Source organism: Lynx rufus, unplaced genomic scaffold, assembly GCF_022079265.1.
Source record: "Lynx rufus isolate CCGP_SWC_20201006 ecotype Redwood Valley unplaced genomic scaffold, mLynRuf1.p SCAF_18, whole genome shotgun sequence".
In the NCBI taxonomy this organism is placed as follows: Eukaryota; Metazoa; Chordata; class Mammalia; order Carnivora; family Felidae; genus Lynx; species Lynx rufus.
This window is the reverse complement of record NW_025814832.1, coordinates 27,050,006-27,074,065: the sequence shown is the minus strand read 5'-3', so window position 1 is coordinate 27,074,065 and position 24,060 is coordinate 27,050,006. Positions and strand designations below refer to the sequence as shown.

The window sequence follows — 24,060 nt, the reverse complement described above, 5'->3', positions numbered from 1 at the left end:
GTGTTAGAAATCTCAAACAACTATTTAGGTTGTACTTTGCAACCCAATTTGAAAGATGTTCTCTTGGAAACTTAAGACAAATCTAGAGCAAAAAAAAAAAAAAATCTTTTAATTTTTTAACTCCTTATTAAGTATTTCAGTGCAATACAAAATACAATAGGAGAAAATATAGGATATTTTAAGAAAAATATTTTCCAAGTTTTTTATAAGCTGCCAGCACTTACCTCTATCATTTAATTGGTAGCAATGATAGATCAAACACAAGATTATGCGTTTCAAGGAAGAATTTCCTTCAAAATGTCACAACTCCCAGATGTTTTTCCCTGAGACTTGGTTCAACTATTAAACACAGAAAAATATTTCAGCACTTCCTAATGTCTTTTGACAATAATAAGGACTCCTCCACGAGAGGCACTACAGCTTGAAAGTTCTATTAAATCATTTACAAGTGGTACATGCATCCATGAATCATGTCTTTTACTCCACCCATTCAAAATCAGATTTAGTAAGCATTTATTAAAGTCCTACCTGACGCTTAGCACTCTGCTATCTTTATATATACTACGTCACTTGTTCACAAGAAAAGATTTCTGGCCTAGAATATGAATAATAGTTACACATTTCAAATTGATTGAAATCAAAGGAACTATAGTAGTCATTTGACTTTATGTTGGAGTAAATTAGTTTGAAGTTTTTTTAATGTTTATTTATTTGAGAGAGAGAGAGACAGAGACAGAGAGAGCATGCACATGCAAAAGCAAGAAGGCGCAGAGAGAGGGAGAGAGAGAGAATCCCAAGTAGGCTTCACACTGTCAGCACAGAGCCCCAACATGGGGTTTGATTTCACGAATCGTGAGATCACGACCTGAATTGAAATCAAGAGTCGGATGCTTAACCAACTGAGCCACCCAGGTACCCCAGTAGGAAGCTTTGAATTATACACAAAGAGTACTCTTTTCAGTTCAGTGGATGTTCTGATATCCTAAATGCAAAAGAATTCAGTCTATATAGTCAGAAGAAAAAAATAATAGTTTAAACTAAGAGCACAATTATCTTAGAGATATGGATAAAACGTCACGTGGAATAACCACCTCTACAAAATGAGGGCGTTGGCAAGGGCTAAAATGGAAGGACTCTTTGAACATGGAAAACCACAAATGTATTCCAAAGAGCAAAGGACCAACACGAGCAGTCCAAATGAAACTACAAAACAAACCAATTTCTAAACTGCTGCTCATAATAGGTCATAAGTATTTCAATGTAAGCCAATCAGAGGTCCAATGAGGAACAAATTTAAAACAAAAACAAGGAAGATATGTTAACATTTTTATAAATAGAAGCTGGCTCAGATATATAAAAGGCCTGACATAGACCTTACCACCAAAACACCTCTAAGCAACCCAACTCTCAGCCGAGCTCCTGACACCATGGCCTGCTGCTCCACTAGCTTCTGTGGATTTCCCACCTGCTCCACCAGCGGGAACTGTGGCTCCAGCTGCTGCCGGCCCAACTGCTGCCAGGACAGCTGCTGCCAGCCCAGCTGCTGCCAGAACAGCTGCTGCCAGCCCAGCTGCTGCCAGAACAGCTGCTGCGGGACCGGCTGTGGCACTGGTGGCGGCCAGGAGGGTGGCTGCGGAGCCGTGAGCTGCCGCGTCAGGTGGTGCCGCCCTGACTGCCGCGTGGAGGACACCTGCCTGCCCCCCTGCTGTGTGGTGAGCTGCATACCCCCCACCTGCTGCCAGCTGCACCACGCCCAGGCCTCCTGCTGCCGCCCGTCCTACTGTGGACAGTCCTGCTGCCGCCCCGCCTGCTGCTGCTACTGCTGCCAGCCCAGCTGCTGCCAGCCCACCTGCTGTGAGCCCACCTGTTAAAAAACCAGGTTGTTGATTTCCAGTTGCCCAGGACACAGTATCTCTGAACAGTGTATCTCCTCAACCACCCCTGGACCACCACAAGTTCTACGACTTCCATTTGGGTTTTTGTAATGGGGGCTGCCAAGTATATGGGCTCTACCTGATATCATTCTGCAATGAATACATTGATTCTCCACTGAATACATTGATTCCCCACTACGGACACAGAAATGCTGCAAACATACCAGCTGATTATCAAAATGCTTTGGATATACTATTTCTGATTTTTCTTCAGGGTCTAAAATAACTGACATATTGTGGAATTAATCCTTTAGAACTACCCACAAGTCTAATTCTTCCCTGCCTTATAATCTACTTTTTGCTATATTTAATAACATTTTTTCTAACATCAAACCTGGGTACAGCCACGTGACTTTCCTCAGATGTCACCAGAGAGAATGGAAGCCCTTCACCCAACATTCAGCTTCTAAGAAGTAGGCTAGACTTTTTCATATTTCAACATCTGATTTCATCCTTATTTTGGGGGGGGGGGAATCATAAGGATCTTGCCTGTTGGCTATTTCGTTTACATCTGTGATATAGTGTTTTCTGTCATTTCTTAATAAATATTATAACTGGGCAAACAAACCATAGTCTGTGTTTCTACTTGTAAATAAAATGTGATAATGTGTTAATGCCTCCTTCAAAGAAGTACATTTGTTTCGTTTTAAAAGAAACTGAAGTCATATAAAGTGTATGGAGGAACTATGAAGATCAGGAAGATGAAGACTTAATTCTTATCCCTGAGGACTTTACTATCCAGAAATAAAAAGTATATGTGTGAAAATAGCTACAAACAATATAACAAATAAACTGCGTTCTCTTAGTAGTTGGTAGAAAAAAAAAAATCTCCCTGTCTTAGGGGGATGCTTTTGTGGCCAATAAGCCTTGGTAGTCCAACTTACAATGGGTGCTGAGAAACAAGGATGTTAAATAATTACAAACGAGACAGAGGGAAGAATTCTTTTTTTATTCCAGAAAGGGAGTGAGGAGATGAAAGAACAGAGGAGAGACCCAGTAAGGAAGTCATGAGTATTACTCCATGTTTCATCCCCAATAAGTTACTAAACTCATACAATCCCTGTTAGAGTAGGTCAACTTTCCTGTGAACACCAAGGAAAGAGCTGAGTTTTATGTCTGGGTTGACTCAAAGGAGTTGGAGACAACCCAGAACTCAGAGCAGGGGGACCTACAAGTAAGTAATACCTCAGGAACTCTCAGAAATTTTGGAGAGGCTTTAGATGGCCACTGCTGTGGAAAGTAGTATCTTGGTTATGTAGACTACAAAGAAGAAGACAAAAGAGACAGAAACAGGATTTCAAAAAGGAAAAGATCATTTGGGATCAGCAGGGACCATGTTGGGGGCAGCATCTGGGAAAGTTTCACAAAGGAGGTAATCTTTGAGGCCTTAAAGGTCATTCTAAATGGAAGGAAAAGAGTAAAAAAGGTCCAATGTGCACACCTATTAGAGTGGCTAAATCCAAAGCAATGACAATACCAAATGCTGGGAAATGTTAACAGAGCAACAAGAATTGTCACTGCTGGTGGGAAAGCTAAATGGTAGGGCCACTTTGAAAGACAGCTGGGCTATTTCTTACCAAGCTAAACATAGGCTTACTGTACAATTCACCAATCGTGTTCCCATGTATTTATCCAAAGATGAAAACTTATGTCCACACAAAAACCTGCACATCAATGCTTACAGCAGTTTTATTCCTAACTGCTAAAAACTGGAAGCTGCAAAGACATCCTTCAATAGGGGAATGGAAAAACAAACTATATTATATCTATACAATGGAATACTATCCTGTGATAAAAAGAAATGATTTATCAAACCACAAAAAGACATGGAAGAATCTTAAATGCATATTACTAAATGAAAGAAGCCAATTTGAAAAGGCTACGTACTATATTATCCCAATTACATAACGTTCTAAAAAAGGCAAAACCATAGAGACATTACAATATTGCCAAAGTGTCTGACCTACTATGTCCCACAGATGCCTGTAGTCTGACACTAAAATAATAAGCTTATGAATTAAAAAAATAAATAAAAGTTATAGAGAGACACAAGACTAGCCTGTGAAATATAAGTAGAAGCCAGTTAAGGACTTTTGAGAAAGCTTTCTTTTATTGATAAAAGGGACACACACTGCTGGTGCTTCTACTTCCTCCTCACTGTGACTGTTCTTTTCACTTTAAATACAGACAGGATTCCTAGAGCTACAGAATCCCAAGAGAACTCAAGGAACACTGGTCCTGACACGGCCGAGTCTCTGAACCATTGCTAGCAGCTGCCTACCTATGAGAAGAATAAGTCCTTTGATCAAGCCATTACTTGTTGGCTTTTGCAAAACTGGAAACCGAGAATATTCCTAACCACTACACTATGCAATAGACTGCAGTGAGGTCTCAAAAATGGAAAACTTTCTATATATGACACCTAAGAGGATTGGAGATGTAGAAGCAGTTCAGTGACAGGAAAAGCACATGGACTGCAAATTCTAGAGCAAAAGTGGGGAGCATTTTTAATTGAGGTTCACTGACCATAACTATGAGTAGATGAATAACAAAAAGTAAAGAACAAAATCAGGCTGGCGGGAGTGTGGGGGGGATGGTGATTGATTATGGTAATAAATGATGGAGAAAAGAATGAAAAGGAAAGGAAAAGTACGAAATAGAAGAGAAAAGACAGAAGACACAATGAAAAAGACTAGGGACAAGAGGCAGAAAAGAAAAGGGGGAAGAATGATGGGTAAGACCCGCATAAAAGAGACGAGAACCAGTATGACCTCGTTTAGTACCACACACTGTGTCGCATGCTAATTATACTCCATGCATGCTTTATTTTTCATTTAACACTTACATTAATCCTTGAAATGGATATTGTTATCCTGGCTTATAGATGAGGAAAGTAAGTCTAAATGAAGCTAAATAGCTTGCTTAAGTCACATATTCTTTTTTTTTTTTTTAAGTTTAATCATTTATTTTGAGAGAGAGAAAGAGCGTTAGCATGAGTGGGGCAGAAAGAGAGGGAGAGGGAGAATCCCAAGCAGGCTCTGCACATTCAGCACAGAGCCTGATGCAGGGCTCCGTCCCACAAACTGCAAGATCATGACCTGAACCAAAATCAAGAGCCGGACGCTTAACCAACTGAGCCACCCAAGTGTCCCTTAAGTCACATATTCTTGTAAGTAAACAAAAACAAAACAAAACAAAACAAACAAACAAACAAAAAAACCCTGAAACCCAAATCTGAGCCCAAATCTGAGTCCAAAACTCATAGAGAATGAAATTAATGAACTAGACATGAAGGAGGTGCAACAAGTTTCTGCAGGTTTAAAAATGGCTACTTTGGAAGCTGTGGAAGTCAGATTAAGTTCCTCTTTGTGTCAGGTGTTAGGTTACTGTCTTTCAGTCCACCTGGATAGTCCAGGACATTCTCCATATTTTAGAGTCAACTCATTAGTAACCTTAATTATATCTGCAAAGTCCCTTTGGTCCCCAAACATAATATATTCATGGACATGACGCCAGGGCTCAGAGGTCATGGGTCCCCAAATTCTGCCTACTACATGGATTATCAGACACTGTGTTGACACTAATTCCTGAAGACCCAAGATGTCACTCCAGTACACCAATGAAAGTGGTGGCTTATGGTGGCCCAGTCACAGCTGGCATTTTATCACACATTTAAATCACAGTGGACCCAGTAGGTCCAGAGATTAATTCCCCAACTGGAATAATCTGTTTGACAACCGGCATAACCCCCACATTCACACTCTGGCTTAAGGAATAAAACTCCCATGGTAGGAAGAGCCAAGTAGAAGCCACTGGAAATTCCCCTCATTACAAGGGAAAAAAGATACTATATCCCTAGTGAATTGTGAAAATGAGTGCCATTTTCAAAGACTTGCATACAGCCTGGTGGTGATACCTAGCATCTCCCCACTTACTTCTTTGTCCTGCAGAAAAAGCAGAAAAATCTTAAGAGTATAACAAAGTAATTATCTACTATTATTTTGAAATAATTTTGGTAAATGGTCCCAATTGGAGCTGACGTTCCAGATGGAGCATATAGAGTATCTTTTTTCTTTTTTAAGAGAGAGAGAGAGAGAGCCCAAGCAAGCAAGGCAAGGACAAAGGGAGAAAGAATCTTAGGCTGGCTCCACGCCCAGCACAGAGCCTGATGTGATCTCACAAACCAAGGAATCCTGACCACAGCTGAAATCAAGAGGCATGCTTAACAGACTGAGCCACCCAAGCTTCAAGGGATGGAGTATCTTTAATGGAACAAATCAACATAGCCCCTGGCAACTGGAAGTATGCAGCTTTTGATATGAAAATACCTTTTTCTCCATATCAGTTTGCAAGGACAATCAGAAGTAGTTTGCTTTTAACTGGTATGACTAACAGTAACTTTACAAGTATTGCTTCTGGGCTGTGTCAACTCTCCTGCTTTCTGTCATAATACACTCAGAAGAGATCTTAATCATCTTGACATTCCACACATCATCGTATCAATCCACTACACTGCTAATTGTTTCTGATGAATAGGAAGTAGCAAGTACTTTAGATGTCTTAGTAAACATATGTGAACCTCAGGGTAGGAGGTAAACCCCACAAAAATGAAGGAGGTCATCACCTCAGTGAAATTTCTTGGAGTCAAATTGTCTAGAACATGTTGAGATCTCCTTTCTAAGGCAAAAGAAACATTGCTGTCCTTTGAACTATCTTCAGCTAGGAAAAGCACAACAGCTGGCGGGCTCCTTGAGGTTTTGAAGTCAATCTATACTATATTTGTGTGCTACTATAACCCATCTACTGACAAACTGAAAAAGACAAGACCACTATGGATTCAAGACTTCTCAGACATGAAGATTTAAATCACCCCCACAAAGTAAAAAACCCCATCTGAGGTCCTAATTGAGCATAAAGAAAACATGAAATGGGTAGTGGAGGAAGTGAGTCATAAATATCAACTACAGCCTTGTGATCAATTGGAATGATTACAGAAACTGTGTATTTTCTTCCTTATTTATTTTCCTTCTCCTTTCTCCTTCCCTTGTTTAATGCCATATGCTGTACCCAGACTAAATAAACCTAAATAAACTTAAAATGAACCCAATTTCATTTAATATCCCATCAGTTCTGTGAAATAGTTATCTTAGTTTCGTGGAATGAGTAAATTAAATCTAAAAGAGGCTTTTTGGGGGGTGACAGTTCGTTTCATGGGGTCTGGAGCTAAAGGCCAAGAAAGAATTCTTGAAGATATCTTTGGTACAAAAAGGTGATTTTATTGAAGCATGGCAACAGGACCTGTGAGCAGGAAGAGCTGCCCCCAGAACCAAGAGAAGAGATTGTTTATATACTATGGGGTTAAGGGAGGTAAAGTCCAGGGGAAGTTTTCTAGTGAGATTTTCATATGCTAAAGAAGACTCCCGGGATAGTGGAGGCCTAGCTATTGTCAAGCTAAGGTTGTTTTTCCTCTAGCAAAGTATTAGCATTAAGACAGTAGGGAGTTAGGGAGAAACATTTTACTGTGCCAGCCTCAAGTGTTTGTCAATGGGCTGCAGATTATAAGGAAATTGAGTTCTATCTGCCACTTCCTTCTGCCTTTGTTCCCACATCACAGTGGAGGGGTGATGGAGACTTAAGTCCTGCAAGACTACGATCTCTTATCAGTTAACCACCATTTGTTTTTCCCCTTTCCTTTGTTCTTGGGCAGCCAGGAATGCTGGAGGAATATCACACATATCCCACCTGGTGGGGGGGGGGGCGGACAGCAGTGTTTGTGGCCTGTCAGCTTGCCTTACACTCCCTCATCAAAACGAACTGGAATCAGGATCTCAAAGAGATACGGGCACTCCAATGTTCACTACAGCATTATCCACAATAGACAAGACATGGAAGCAAAACAAGGGTCCAACGATGAGTGATGGATAAAGAAAATGTGGTATTTACATACAATGAAATATTATTCAGCTTTAAGAAAGAAGGAATTCATGCTATTTACAACAATATAGATAAACCTGGAGGACATTATGCTAAAATAAATAGGCCATACACAGAACAAATCCTACATGACACCACTTATATGAGGAATCTAAAATAGTCAACTGATAGAAGCAGAGAGTAGAATGGTGGTTACCTGAGGCTGGGGGGGGGGGTGGGGAGGGATATAAGGACGTGATGGCCAAAGGGTACAAAGCTTCAATTATGCAAGATGAATAAGTCTTAGAGATCTACTGTGTACCACGGTGTCTATAGTTAATACTGCATTGTATACTTAAAAATTTGCTAGAAAAATATGTATCAAGTGTTCCTATCACCAAAAAAAAAAAAAAAAAGGAGGAAACTTTTGGAGTTTATGGCATTGATTGTGGTAACTATTTCATGCGTATATATACTTATCTCCAAACTCATCAAGTTATTTATATTAAATATGAACAGACTTTTGTATGTCAATCCTATCTCAATAGTTTTGTTTTGTTTTGTTTGTTTTTTACAAATAAAGAAAGTTAACTTGCTTGTAGTCACAGCTCTTAAGTGTGACTCCAAAACTCGTGAAGAAACAATGATATTAAGGAACTGGAAAGGATATGGGGAGGAGCTGGTTTAAAGATGCCTGTTTGGGAAGCCGTGGGCTTTCAGAGTAAGCTCCTCTGTGGCAGGCTGTTAAGTTACTGTCCCAACTTCACACCCTCCCTCCTGTGGCCAGCTTTGGGACCCTCTGCAAACCACTCTGTCTGGCTTTGCCACTAGGGGGTGACAAAGGAAAACTACAAAGCTGAAGAGGAAGGAAGCACTGGCTCCTTCCTTCCATTTTGCTTCCTTCCACTTAATTGGGACTTCCTGTATGCCAGCACTTCCCAGGATCCTCTCCCAGTTAACACCTGCTCACTCCAGCAGCTGCAGATCCTTTCCAGAGACACACCTAACTTCAGTGTGCAGCTTTCTCAACATGTGTAGAACCTGCTTTATTGCACACCCTACTCAGAGTCACCAGCCAGACAGTTTTCCTACAACATCTGAGTTTGGGCTTTATAGGACAAACCCCTTCTCTAAATTTCTAAATGTTAATTCCCTCCCTCTTCCTTTGTTTTTTTTTTGTTGTTGTTGTTGTTTTAATTTTTTTTTTAACGTTTTATTTATTTTTGAGACAGGAAGAGACAGAGCATGAACAGGGGAGGGTCAGAGAGAGGGAGACACAGAATCCGAAACAGGCTCCAGGCTCTGAGCTGTCAGCACAGAGCCCGACGCGGGGCTCGAACTCACGGACCGCGAGATCATGACCTGAGCCGAAGTCGGCCGCTTAACCAACTGAGCCACCCAGGCGCCCCGCTCCCTCTTCCTTTGAAAGAAACTATCTTTCCCAGGGTTTTCTGCAGTTCCTACATTTGTAGTATCTCAGTATCCCTTTTTACCCTGTTAGTTACCTACCAACTGAGTTTAAAATTCTCCATACAACATTCACTTGATTCACATAATGGGTATGGTTCTTCAAGGGCCTCTTACTGCTGTACTCTTATTGCCTTTAAAAATTCAGTTTACTGAACCATTTGTTCAGATGTTCCACTTACCTTGGTTAATCATAGGAGCTGACTACAGGAAAAATTTAGTCTCTGAGCTTAGGAGGTGGCAGCCAGGGAATTACAACATTATAGGCCTGACAGAATCTGACTGAGGAACTAGAAAGATTACTCAGCACCGTTTAGGTCTGTAGTTAAGAAATCTGTATCATTTCTATTAAAAAGCTTCCATGCAAAGTGGGCTGTGCCTTGGGTACCTGACAGTAGATGGCCCTTTGTTAATTACTACTGACTTATTCCTAAAGCCATAACTCTGACTTGAGAAACCTGCTTTCCATCATGACTATTCTATTAAACGCTAATAGGCAAATTTAGTTTTAAAAGCCCAAGGATACAAAAGGATTTTGAGAAACTTCAAGGCAGAGAATGTTGAATCATCATTTCAATCGAAGCATGAAAGCCTTAGGTGAGACTGTGGATTTGAGAGTTAAGTAAAATTGTTCTTGTGAGGTTCAGAGAGACTAATCCAAAGCACCAAATATTTGTTCACATTGGGGCTATTCATTTCTAAGCACATTCCTTTTTCCTCTTCTTGATTCCTGCATTACAAATACATGACAGAGAAACAACTGATATACTGCATGACCCCAAAATAAAAAATCCTGGCTTTTACTAGGCTAATATTAAAAAATGTCAAGACTTTTGGTCTCTCAATATTTCAATATGGTATGTATCTTAGGTGGAAGAGACAAACTAAATCTTTTCCCGAAAAGATGGGAGGAATCTTGATCTAAATGGAGGCAGAATTAAATAATATCGATATGATAATATAAGGTAGTATTCTTTGTTCAAATGAAGAGACCTGTAGACCTGGACAAAAAAGATCCTAGTTGGGGCGCCTGGGTGGCACAGTCGGTTAAGCGTCCGACTTCAGCCAGGTCATGATCTCGCGGTCCGTGAGTTTGAGCCCCGCGTCAGGCTCTGGGCTGATGGCTCAGAGCCTGGAGCCTGTTTCCGATTCTGTGTCTCCCTCTCTCTCTGCCCCTCCCCCGTTCATGCTCTGTCTCTCTCTGTCCCAAAAATAAATAAATGTTGAAAAAAAAATCAAAAAAGATCCTAGTAGATTTATAATATTGCGGGATAACTAAGTGAAGGAACTCGGGATTTTTTGAGCCATTGACGTCATGAACCATGAGAGTTTGACAAGTCAAAATGACAGAGGTGTATCTAGAGTAATAGCCAAGAAGATCATGAAGCAGGAGGATTTCATGGTTCTCCCACAGGAGGTGTGGTGGGGAGAATATAATGAATCCTAAAAATAGAATTCAGGAAACTCTGAGGTTACCATTTTGAAACTTCACCCCAACACCTAATGTTTTATTGAACAGACGAGACAAAAATGAGAGAGAAGCACACAAAGGTTAGGCATAGAAATTAGTGTGGACCACGGACTGAGGCTGGAAGTAACACTTAACACTAAGCCAAAAAAGTATCTGGTTTCATTGCATTTGAGTATAGAACGTACAATTCAATCGCTCTAAAGATATTTTGAACTATAGGAAGAAACAGAGAGTAGGATGAGAAAAGGAATCAGAAGACCTAAGATGAAAACCCCAAATCTACCCACTTTTATCTTATCCTTCAAATGGGGGTTCTAATATCTCAGTGTCCCTGTATCAAGTATGTTTGTCAACAGCAATATACCTGGCATGTAAAAAAATAATAATAAACAATTTTTTTCTCTTTCTCCTCTGCATTCAATTGTACATCTTTAGAAACACAAAACCCTGTTGACTATTAAGAGGCTAATAATACCCAGATGCACAAGAATGGGGGATAAAGCTGAGAAAAACTAGGAAGAGGGATGTCCAGGGTGATATTTGACTCCATTTGGATAATTGGTCCTTTTTTATCCAACTCATCTGCACTCTAAAAAATCAGAATGCTCTTAATGTTTATGGGAATTTTTCCCCCACATATGATGATGCTCCTTTCCTTTCTGTTCTTTTCTTTCTTCACATACTTTTTCCCTACTGATCAAGAAGCCAAATTCCCAGTGAGGAATGCTGACCAACTATGATCAATAAGCTGTCCTAGTACATCTTGATTCTCCAGCTAAAATTTCAAGCTGAATTTCAACATGAATTTCACATAAGCCATAGATATTAATAAGAAATGCAGAATGGAGAAATCCACATTCAAAGTGACAGAGATTGGCTTCAATTCTCCTCTAAGTAATAAATCTTACTGAGGGTTTGTTGTGACTACCTCCACAAAATTGCAACATGGAAGAAGGTACTAGAGAAAACAGACACTGCTTCCCAATAGCCTCACAGGGTTCTGGCAAAGCAAGGCTGAAAGCCACCAGTCCTTACTTTGTAGAGGTGGAGCCCCTACTGGTTGCAAAGGTATAGTGAAGCCTATGAACAGGCAGAAGACTTTTCAGACCTCGAGAAAGTGGAAAGCTATATTCCTGGATTTACCCCTAGTTCACTGCATTGCTAGATAAAAAGAACACCTATAAACAATGGAAAAGGAACTCCACCTTCCCTTAGCTTACTTAATAATAACTACCATTTACTTAGAACCATTTATTGAGCACTCGCTATGTTCCAGACACTGTGTTAAACATTTTTAACGCGTTATTTAATTTATTCCTTAAACATTCTATCAATGTGGTATTTTACAGATGAGGGGATTAATGAAGTAATTTCTCTGCTTTAGAAAAACATACTGGTGGCTCTCAATGGTCTACCTACTCAAGTTCAAACTCCTCAGCCTGGGAGTCAAGACTCTCCGTCTAGCTTTTATCTCACATGATTGTTTTCTAGACACAGTACACTATTCACTGCTTCATAATGACAATTAGTTCTTTTCCACATCTGTGCATTTATTGCAACTATTCACTACGGCTGGAACGACTTTCCTACTCTGCCTTGTGTTCAAGTCCTGTGTACCCAACAAACCCCAGTAGAATCTAAAATACTTGAGGTGCACCTGGGTGGCTCAGTCGGTTGAGCGTCCAACTTTGGTTCAGGTCATGATCTCACAGCTCATGAGTTTGGGCCCCGTGTCAGACTCTGCTGACAGCTCAGAGCCTAGAGCCTGCTTCAGATTCTGTGTCTCCCTTTCTCTCTGCTCCTAACCCACTTGCATTCTGTCTCTGTCTCTCTCAAAAATAAATAAACATGAAAAAAAATTTTTTTAATTTAAAATACTTGAAAGTACACCTGTGTCCTGACCATCCTTGAGTCCCCCAAATCTTCTAGCACAGTGCCAGGCAAACTGGAGGAGCTCAACAAAGATTGGCTGAAATAAACTAAATTGCATTATTTTCTCTTGAAAAACATAATAATCAATAATGGAGAGATTGTGGATAAGTATACAGTGATTAAGAACACAGGCTCTGGAGCCAGACAGCCTTGCTTCAGATCCCAACTCCATTACTAACCCGCTGCTGACCTTGGGCAACTTGTTTATCCTCTCTATGCCTCAGTTTCCCTTATCTGTAAAACAAAGGATAACTTCAATACCAACCACATAGGGCTATTGTGAGAATTAAATGACATAGGGGCACCTGGGTGGCTCAGTCAGTTAAGCATCTGACTCTGAACCTCGGCTCAGGTCATGATCTCACAGTTCCTGGGATTGAGCCCCATGTCAGGCTCTGCACTGACAGCACAGAACCTGCTTGGGATCCTCTCTTCCTCTCTCTCTTCCCCTCCCCTGCTCAAACTCTCTGTTTCTGTCTCTCTCACTCTCTCTCTCTCTCTCTCAAAATAAATAAACATTAAAAAAAAAGAATTAAATAACATAGTGTACATAAAGCATAGAACCATATCTGTTATACAGCAAATGCTATATAAGGGTTTGCTGCTATTATAAAATCAGCTGTATATTTAGTAAGTGAACAACTCAAAATATATTTTAAAGTCATCGTGTCAGTTAATAGTTAAATACATAAACATTTATTTACCTTGATTTCAAAAATGTCAACTACCTACAGGAACTCTCTAGAAATCCAGTAGCTATTTAATTCAATCCAGCAATCATATCTGTCTAACCAATGGACAAAAACATCTGATTCAAATTAAAATTGTAAGATATAACTATTGTTAACAAGTAATTCCACGTAAGAAAAACCCTAAGTTTACTGTAGAAAATTGTGGTTAACTATCTCAGGATTAGATTTCACACAGTAAACAGCTGTAAATTTTATTTTCCCAGTGCCTGGCATGTATTAGGCATCCAAATTTTACTGGACATATATTTACCAACTGGGTTAGTTTTAGCGAACACATATATTTTATATCTTCCTTAACTGTGTGTAATTTCCTGTTACTATCCACACATTCTATAGCTCACAATAACACATGAGAATTAACCCCCCAAGAGAAACAGCCAACACTGCCAGCCCGCAGATGGGCTTGCGCATGCTGTGTTGCAGTACTGTGAGGCCTGCTCTGGCATGTTGCATTGGGATCAGACATGTCTGCATGAGACAGAGTGGAAGGGCTCATCCCCTTGAAGCCAGTATCAGCCGTATTTAAGTCACAAAACATTACTTCCATTTGAAAGAAACCCAATGTGAGAGTAATTTTCAGCACAGGCTAATAAAGCTGGCAAACGTCTGTCTTGGCTATACCCACACACTGGAAGATAACTGGGAAAGGCCCCCAAAGGCCACCGTTTAACCCAAACCCAGAATCCTTTGCCTGCTTGCTCAGCAAAGAGTAAAGGGTTAATGTCAATGGCAGTCCTGACGCCAGCCATTTTTAGTTCCAATCGATACCGTAAAGGAGTTCCCCAGAAATTTAAAAGATCATGCAATTCAGAAAACAAAGACCAAATGTTTTTACTTACAGGCATTTTTATTAGGATGACAAACTGAAAAGCCTCCTATAGCCTGCTTTTGTGAAGGGTTGAAGCACTCCATCAGGCTTAAAGACAACCGAGTTGCTTGTGGCGAAGTGTGAAGCCTCCCAACACTGATGTTCCTGCTGACTAGGGAGGTGCCGTCATGGGAGGGTTTTCCCAACAGCACCCTAGAAATCCAGGCTGCTGGTAAGGCACACAGAGGTTCACAGCAAACTGTGATTAACACACATAAAAGCGAGCTTTCATCTCAGGCCAGGAACTTGGCAGTAAGCACATTCTGCATCTAGGTGTTGGAGCCTCCCTGTCTTCAGCCCTGCTTTCTCTCACGGGCTTTAGGCCGCTCACCCTGCAGGTCTCACGGTGACCTCATCATCCACTGCTTCCCACCATCCCAGATGGCAGCTATATGGCTCAGGTCTCCTCTCACCTCTGAGTAAATCTGAGACCTCAACGTGGTCCCTGACATCTCTCTCCAGGGATCGTCTTGATCAGCATGACCTATCATCTCTCCTTTCAAAAATGTGTCCCAGACACTTCCACCTCTTTCCGGTTCATCAACCACTGGCCTCACTTTTCATCCTCTCGCCTGGTCCACTGATTGTTCTGCCTGTTTCCACTTTGGCCTGGTTCCATTTCACTTTCCAGAGAACATAACACAGGTTATCCTCCCCCAACCCACCGCCACTGCAAAGCATCCAGTGCCTTCTCACTGCCTTTAGAATACAACCTAAATTCTGTTGAACAACCTACAAAGTCCTACTTGGTCCAGCACCTGACTACCTCTGCGACCTCATCTCCTTTCATGCTCCTCTTTCACCACACTCCAGCCACCTGGCAAGGGCTGTCGCCGACTGCCCTGACCAACGGAGGTGCACTCCCTGCTTCACCTCCCAACCACTCTCTATCACTTCACCCTGTTTTATTTTCTTCTGGCACTTGTCACTGCCACTCCTTTATCTTTTCAGTGTCTGTCCTCCCCTGCTAGCACGCACACCTTGACAACAAGGACCTCATCTGACCTGTTAACTTCTGTATGCAGAGCAGCTAGCATGGTGCCGGGCATCCTGATGGACAAATTAACCAATTTTAAAAAATGAATGAACACAATTTACAGTTATGTAAAATTTAGTTCCAGAAAAATGCTGATTTTTATTAGTAGGTATGAGGAATAGCTGTTAGGCAAGCTGTCATTCACTAGCTGTATGACTTTAAATCATTATTTAATATCCTTACTCTCAGGGAACCTGGGTGGCTCAGTCATTTGGGCATCCAACTTCGGCTCAGGTCATGGTCTCACCGCTCTTGAGTTCAAGCCCTGCACTGGGTTCTGTGCTGACAGCTCAGAGCCTGGAACCTGCTTTGGATTCTGTGTCTCCCTCTTTCTCTGCCCCTCTCTTGCTCATGCTCTATTTCTCTCAAAAGTAAATAAACATTAAAAAATATTTTAACAAATATATCCTTTGGACTTCAAGCTGTATTACAAAGCTGTAATCATCAAGACAGTATGGTACTGGCACAAGAACAGACACGCAGATCAATGGAACAGAACAGAGAACCCAGAAATGGACCCACAAACATATGGCCAACTAATCTTTGACAAAGCAAAAAAGAATATCCAATGGAATAAAGACAATCTCTTCAGCAAGTGGTGCCGGGAAAACTGGACAGTGACATGCAGAAAAATGAACCTGGACCACTTTTTTACACCATACACAAAAATAAACCCAAAATGGATGAAAGACCTAAATGTAAGACAGGAAGCCATCAAAATCCTCAAGGAGAAAGCAGACAAAAACCCCTTTGACCTTGGCCACAGCAACTTCTTACTCAACATGTCTCTGGAAGCAAGAGAAACAAAAGCAAAAATGAACTACCGGGATCTCATCGAAATAAGCTTCTGCACAACGAAGGAAACAACCAGCAAAACTAAAAGGCAACCGATGGAATGGGAGAAGATATTTGCAAATGACAAATCAGATAAAGGGTTAGTATCCAAAATCTATAAAGAACTTATCAAACTCAACACCCATAAAACACATAATCCAGTGAAGAAATGGGCAAAAGACATGAGTAGACACTCATCCAAAGACATCCAGATGGCCAACCAACACATGAAAAAATGCTCAACATCACTCATCATCTGGAAAATACAAATCAAAACCACCATGAGATACCACCTCACACCTATCAGAATGGCTAACACTAACAACTCAGGCAACAACAGATGTCGGTGAGGATGTGGAGAAAGAGGATCTCTTTTGCACTGCTGGTGGGAATGCAAACTGGTGCAGCCACTCTGGAAAACAGTATAGAGGTTCCTCAAATTAAAAATAGAACTATCCTAGGGGCGCCTGGGTGGCGCAGTCAGTTGGGCGTCCGACTTCAGCCAGGTCACGATCTCAAGGTCCGTGAGTTCGAGCCCCGCGTCAGGCTCTGGGCTGATGGCTCGGAGCCTGGAGCCTGTTTCCGATTCTGTGTCTCCCTCTCTCTCTGCCCCTCCCCCATTCATGCTCTGTCTCTCTCTGTCCCAAAAATAAATTAAAAAAAAAAAAAAAGTTGAAAAAAAAATAGAACTATCCTATGACCCAGCAATTGCACTACTAGGTATTTATCCAAAGGATACAGGTATGCTGTTTCGAAGGGGCACATGCACCCCAATGTTTATAGTAGCACTATCAACAATAGCCAAAGTATGGAAAGAGCCCAGATGTCCATCAACAGATGAATGGATAAATAAGATGTGGTGTGTGTGTGTGTGTATATGTTTACATATATGTATATATATGCACATATATGTCTATGCATATATATATGTATATTTATATAATGGAGTATTACTCAGAAATCAAAAAGAATGAAATCTTGCCATTCACAACTATGTGGATGGAACTAGAGGATATTATGCTAAGCGAAAGAGAATGACAAATATCGTATGACTTCGCTCATCTGAGGACTTTAAACAGATGAACATAAGGGAAGGGAAGCAAAACTAATATAAAAACAGGGAGGGGGACAAAACATAAGGGACTCTTAAATAAGGAGAACAAACAGAGGGTTACTGGAGGGGTTGTGGGAGGGGCCATGGGCTAAATGGGTAAGAGGCATTAAGGAATCTACTCCTGAAATCATTGTTGCACTATATGCTAACTAACTTGGATATAAATTTAAAAAATAAATTAAATTTAAAAATATATGTATATATACATAAAAACAATATCCTTACTCTCAGTTTTGTTATCTGGGACCTGGGCATAGTGACAGTCCTGATCTTATAGGGTTGTAAGAAATAAGGAATAAGATGTGCATAAAATACCCAGCGCTGTGCCTGGCACATGGTATATATTTAATAAATGCTACCTATTAGCAAAGGATAAGATAATATTCTGGACACCTTAACAACAAGACTATTAGAGGGGTGCCTGGGTGGCTCAGTTGGTTAAGCATGCAACTCTTGATTTCAGCTCAGGTCAGGATCTCACGGTTTCTAAGTTCAAGTCCCACATCTGGCTCTGTGCTAACAGCACAGACCATGCTTGGGATTCCTTCTCCCACCTTCTCTCTCTGTTCCTCCCCTACTTGTGTGCTTTCTTTCTCTTTCTCTCTCTCTCTCTCAAAAAAGTAAATAAATAAACTTTTAAAAAAACAAGAATATTGGCTTTATTGTGGAAACTGGTATGCTACCAGTGGTTCCCAGGAAATTGAATGATGTGATGAGAAATCCCAGATATATCCCCTCTTCTCTATGATACCCTCTAAAACAGAAATCACACCCTCCTCAGCACCCCCACAGAACACCCAAATAGTTTCCCACCCACTGTCCCTGCCTTCAAATTATCTCCTTTCTACTGCTAGCATTTCGGTTAAGAAAATAGGTTCTAACATCAGCTCCCTTTTAATGGTCTCAAGACCTTCAATAATCTGATCCCATCCTCCCCACCAATCTTACACCAATTCGTCTTAAGGGTTGTCTTCAACAACACCCTCCCTAGGAAGAAGGAATATGGTACAGTGGCTAAGAGCACAGAATCTGGAGCCAGAATGCTTGGCTTTGCAAGCCAGCTCCATTACTTACTCACTTACTAGTTACTTAGCCTGTCTATGCCTCAGCCTCCTCATCTGTAAAATGGCAAGGATAGCAACCCTGCATACATCACAAGCTTGTGGTGAGAATTGTGTAACACATATAAAGCACCCAGCACAAGTCTAATCCTTAGTAAGTGGTGATGCTGCTGAGCCTCCACTCAAAAACTAGTCCTCTTTCTAAATACAAATCCAATCATTTCACGTATCTGTTCCAAAACCTTTAATTAGTGTCCATTGCCAAGAAGATGAAGTTCAAAATCCTGAGTGTGGCATACTAAACTAAGTACAGTGCAAATTCTTCCTATTGTGGCTCTAACCCACCTGTTCCAACTTGTCTCCCACTCTTTTCCTCCACAGCCTCCAGTAAGAGGGTCTGGAGTCTGGGTTTTGTGCTTCTCCCAATCGACACTTTTGCCATCCCATGAAATTTTATTTCCTTGCTTTGCTTGCTGAAATTCCCTTCATGTTCCTTTCTACCTGCTAAGCTCCTAATTATGCTTCGCTACCCATGCAATTGTTCCCTTTTCGTGAAGTACTTTCCGAATCTTCCAGACAAACCTACTTCTAAACTCCTACATCTCACCTAGAAAACCTGAATGTAAAACCCTGTGCTGTCTTTTGCCAGTTGACTTCGTGTCTCTTCTCTACAACCTCCTCAAGGGCAGGCACCTATTTACTTCTTTTTTGCATAATGTCTGACTTGCAGTAGGGATACAACCAATGAGAGTTTGACTGAACTAAGAGATCTATGGAAGTAATGTGGACAACAAGAAAATTCTAGCAGAGGGATCCCAAAGCACAAAACCTTTCTAGTAGTGAGAAGATGGCTAAAACGAAAGCAGTTTTAATGTTAAGCATCTTTTGAATCCATCAGCTTGTTGATTTTGGCTCCTGACTCCTTGATGTTGTATAATTTTCTACTTATTTTTTAGAGCCTGAGACATTTTACATGAAGATGGGTCAAGAAAATACATACATTCTTTAAGACTTTCAAAGTAAAGTATTTCTAAATGTTTACTAGTTTAGTATTTTCCTACTCTAAAGCAATGCTAGAGCATCAGAGTAAGTTTTATGCCTTTATTTATTTAAATAATTCCATCATTAGGAGTTTAGTAGTTTAAATGTAACTCAGAAATCTCCCCTAGTATGCTCCATAGAACACTAATCTACAAAGCTAACCTGTGGAGACTAACAAACAAAATGACTCTGCAGTCAAGTAAGTTTGGAGAAAAATACATGTTATATCTCTTTATTGGAAAGTCACAGAGCACTTCAGCATATTAAAGGTTCTGAAAGGTCCACCAACGAAGAATTCTATTTCCCAAATGTGTTTACCAGAGAACCTTTTAATGTTCCTTGGAATAGGTGTTCATGGAACTCATTCTGGGAAATACTGCACTGTTTGGTCTCTAAATGGCCCCATACAACTGTTCTTTAGGTCATGAATAATCTTAATTCGTAACATTGTTGGATGGAGTTTTAAAGGACATTTGTCACTATCACTGTGCAGGTCCTGACTCCCATTCGCCTGCCCCTAACAAGTTATCGTTCACTGCACACATGGAGGGAACAGAAAGCAAATGATTTTTACAGCTAAGAAAGTGTTTCATTACACACAATCAGAATCTCCTCTATAGATCCCATCCGTTCATCCTAATTCAGCTTCTTGGAGCCACAAAGAATAAATCTAAAATTTTTAGCACTTTTTCAGCCAGAAGACCTAAATTACCACATAGAATTTTTGGTTGCTAGTAGAATAGCAATCAAAATGCCTAGTTATTTCTTCATCTGAAAAGTAGACAAAAAAATGTGGGGATGATTTGCAGATACCTGGCATACCAGGCCGTCACTAATGACGGGTAATGATTAGAAGATAATGACTCGGCACCTTTGAAGACTGAAATGAAATGTCCTTAAGGTGACAAAGAGCCAACGTGAAGAGTCCTAATTTGACAACAAAACAATCTAATCCCCTTTTATGAGGTAAAGAGTGTGTCTTTGGTAATAAACACATAAGTAATTAGATGGTTTTAATGGAGATAGCTATAAACTGAAACATGGGGAAAAAAACTCTTGGTAATAGGCTGACGCCCTGGCGAGGTGGATATATAAGAGCCAGGGCAAAAGAGAGAAGCATCGAGACACCAACAGACTTCTCTTCTCAACCCAACAAAAACCCAACTCCTAACACCATGGCTTGCTGTGTCCCCTGCTGCTGCAGCGTCCCCACCGGCCCCGCCACCACCATCTGCTCCTCTGACAAATGCTGCCGGTGCGGAGTCTGCCTGCCCAGCACCTGCCCCCATGACATCAGCCTCCTTCAGCCCATCTGCTGTGACACCTGCCCCCCACCCTGTTGTGAGCCCGACACCTACGTGCCAACTTGCTGGCTGCTCAATTCTTGCCACCCAACTCCCGGAATGAGTGGGATCAACCTGACAACCTACGTTCAGCCTGGCTGTCAGAATCCCTGCGAGCCCTGCTAAGCAGCCACGTCTCTGCACAGGTTCGGTGATGTGCTGCTCGTCACCTGGTCTTCAACACCCACTACCACCTACATCAGGCTCAATCAATCCCAAGTCCCTGAGCCATGTTTTCATGAATGTGCCCAACTTCTTAATCCTCTCCTCCTTTGAGTGAAGTTGGAGACCTTCTCCCTGTCTTTTAGGCTATTTCACTGCTCTTTGAGAAATAACCATTTTGACTATTCCTTAATAAACTTTATTCTGGCTTAGCAAATATGGCCTTGTGATGATTTACTCTCATGTTTCCTCTTAGGGGAAGTGCAATGTCTAGCTGAACCTGAACAGCAGATCAACATATCCACGATTTACACCAGCAGAAGGAGAGCACGTGTGGTGGAATCATTGAATAATTAGATACTGGCTCTTTGTGACAGGCTGAAAAGTAAAAAATTCACTAGGTCATTTTACTCAATAGGTGTTTTTTGAAGACAAGCCACTATACCAAGCCCTACACTGGAAACTAAAGATTAATGTAATATTTTTTAAATGTTTTATTTATTTTAATTTCCATTGCCCCTGAAATTGATTTTTCTTTCTTCCTTAACTGACTAAACAAATTGGTCACTTTGCTGTCATGTAGAAATAATTCTGACTCCTTAACTCATCACTGGTGAAATTCTAAGCTCAACATGCAATGCAATCTGGGGAAGAATATATATTCATTTTGATATATGCTGTCTTCTAGAAAAATCAATTCTGAAAAAATACTAGCATTTATTGGGTATTCCTTGCTCCCTCAAGTGAGAATTGGTTTACATTAGTCAGAATTATCTTTAGAAGTTTACTAGCCTAAGTGACATATTATATCATGGCATTGAAATAAACTGAAAATATCAGGCTGAAGTGCAGTATTCTCCATCCACCAGAAATAGGCACACAATTCTGTTCCTCTTAGAACAAAACTTATACGATGGCCATATCATGTATTAATTCATCTTCCTGTTGTCCTGGAAAAATCCAAGCACATAAGGTCTTTACAGAAAGTACCCAAAGTGCAATCTCGTATATATTCTTGGACTTGCCTTGGGCCTTTGAGCCATTTACTTCCCTCTCTGCCTCAGTTTCCTTGTTGTCACAGCAGACATAATACCCTTGTCCCTGTTTATGTCTCAGGATTGTTGTGAGAGTCAAATGACCTAACATGTCAACAGCTGTACTCTGGATGGTGAGAGATGCTCACCATTACTGCCACATGATGGTTTCCAGCTTTCTCACCAAAAGGCATCCTTTTATTTCTTGAAAAATATTACTTTTCCCATGTAACTTTTTAACATAATAATTCATGTTTGTTCATAAATACATTTATAAGCATCAGAGAGAATTTTAGGTTTAAAATAACCAAGTTAACTCTTTTTTAGTCAAAATCAAAGCTTAAGGTTTTTATACACAATTGTAAGGGATAAATATTTAGACTTAATTTTTAATACTGGAAATAACTGTGAGTGTCCTAGTACTACCACTGCGGATCTTCAGGCATTCAAAGACCCTTGGCACTAGTTAAAAAGCCCCAGATATAACCCAGGAGATGTGTGGCTCTGCACTTGAGCTGCCTCTGTGGCCCAGAGCCAGTCACTTGAGCTCTGTGGGTCTCAGGTCTTAAATCAGTAAAATGAGCTGGCTGACCAGACACACTCTAAAGACACTTCCAGCTTGTCTATGGTTCTAGGTTATCCAGAAGCGAGTAACAAGTACTCCATGCCACTAACCAACCCCATCTCACCTTACCACTTTTGCTGTTTTTACTCCTAAGAACTAACATTTGGTGAATATCTACTGGCCATTCTAATATGTGATTCATGCACACTATTTCATTCATTTCTAAGAAAAAAACACTGACAGGTAGCTACCTTCATTGTCTCCACTTTACAGGAGAGAAAACAAACCGCAGAAGGGACTTACAAAAGTTGCACAAATAGTAAGTGACAGAGGGAGGGATTAAACCTGAAACTGCCCGAATCTAAAAGTCGCTTCTCTTCCCGCTACACCAAAGCACACACCTCCTTTGCAGACAGCAGTATGTCCAAGAGAAATATGATTGCATGTGGCTCTCTTTATCAGAAGAAAGTATATGCCTCTTAACAGTACACTGTCTACTATCTCTCTAAACTGTGTATTTGGTTGTGTGCAGTAACTCAGCTTTCTCTGGGGTGATTATAGTTGAAGACAAAATGAGTGTCTACAGTAAGTCTAGAAAAAACTGTTTATGTTTCTAAAGTGAAAACAAATCATCTTTTTTTTTTAAAGTAAGACTTTAAATACTGATTAGCAACCTCAGCAGGTGGGGGGGAGGAGTATTGACTGGGTCGTTAACCTTGCATTGAAATGCAGAACGTTTGGCAACATAACACATTTTCAGGTTTCAATAACCTAGTTCATGGTGAAAACCTACCTGTAAAGTTAATAATTGTTCATCCTTGATAATAGAACCAAAAATGAAGTCATTTCATTTTTCTTTCAAATTGTTGCTGGCCTACAGCCCTTCCTTTCCATCCTCACTGACGGTAGCCTAATTTAGACACTGATCACCAGACCCCTGATCACAGCCTCCTAGTTAATCTTGGCTCAATAATCCTATGCCTCTCCCTTCATCCAAACTATCCCTGTCAGACCAGGCTTCTATCTCTCTATAAATATTGGTTAAATTGAATTGCTCAAAACTCTGGGAAAGTCAAGTTGTTTTTTGGTTGTTGTTTTTTACTGAATCAAGGCTAAACTCTTCAGTGTGGCTGTCGAGACCCTCAATAACCTGATATAGTCTTTTCTACCAAATCTTACCTGCTACTAATCTTGGGACAATGTGAGGCCTCCACTCTCATCAGAGCAATACCCCCTCTACAACAGTCAAGACAGGAGTCCCTGCAACCAGACTGTCTTGCTTTAAATCGTACCTCTATCACTTACTAGTTAGGTGTCCTTGGTCATGTCATCTAACTTCTCCCTGCCTCAGGCTCCTCAACCATCATCAAATAAGATTAAAACTAGCTCTGGGCCCCTGGGTGGCTCAGTTTGTTGGGCATCTGACTTCAGCTCAGGTCATGATCTGACAGTTTGCTGACAGCTCAGAGCCTGGAGCTTGCTTCAGATTCTGTGTCTCCCTCTTTCTCTGCCTCTCCCCCACTTGTGCTCTCT

At 40.8% G+C, this 24,060-nt stretch overlaps 2 protein-coding genes across 2 annotated transcripts; both read left to right on the top strand.

The window, feature by feature from the left end:
• The first annotated feature begins 1,427 nt into the window (after positions 1-1,427).
• On the top strand, positions 1,428-1,871 carry LOC124513353 (keratin-associated protein 9-3-like). The gene has a single exon (XM_047081273.1). The coding sequence runs from the start codon at positions 1,428-1,430 to the stop codon at positions 1,869-1,871; it is 444 nt and encodes a 147-aa protein (XP_046937229.1).
• An 18,727-nt stretch (positions 1,872-20,598) lies between these two features.
• On the top strand, positions 20,599-20,892 carry LOC124513613 (keratin-associated protein 3-1). The gene has a single exon (XM_047081738.1). It carries the CDS (start codon positions 20,599-20,601, stop codon positions 20,890-20,892), a length of 294 nt encoding a protein of 97 aa, XP_046937694.1.
• Positions 20,893-24,060: the final 3,168 nt, after the last annotated feature.

Coding starts and splice junctions, on each gene's coding strand:
- LOC124513613 (XM_047081738.1), top strand. CDS start 20,599: ATGGCTTGCTGTGTCCCCTGCTGCTGCAGCGTCCCCACCGGCCCCGCC.
- LOC124513353 (XM_047081273.1), top strand. CDS start 1,428: ATGGCCTGCTGCTCCACTAGCTTCTGTGGATTTCCCACCTGCTCCACC.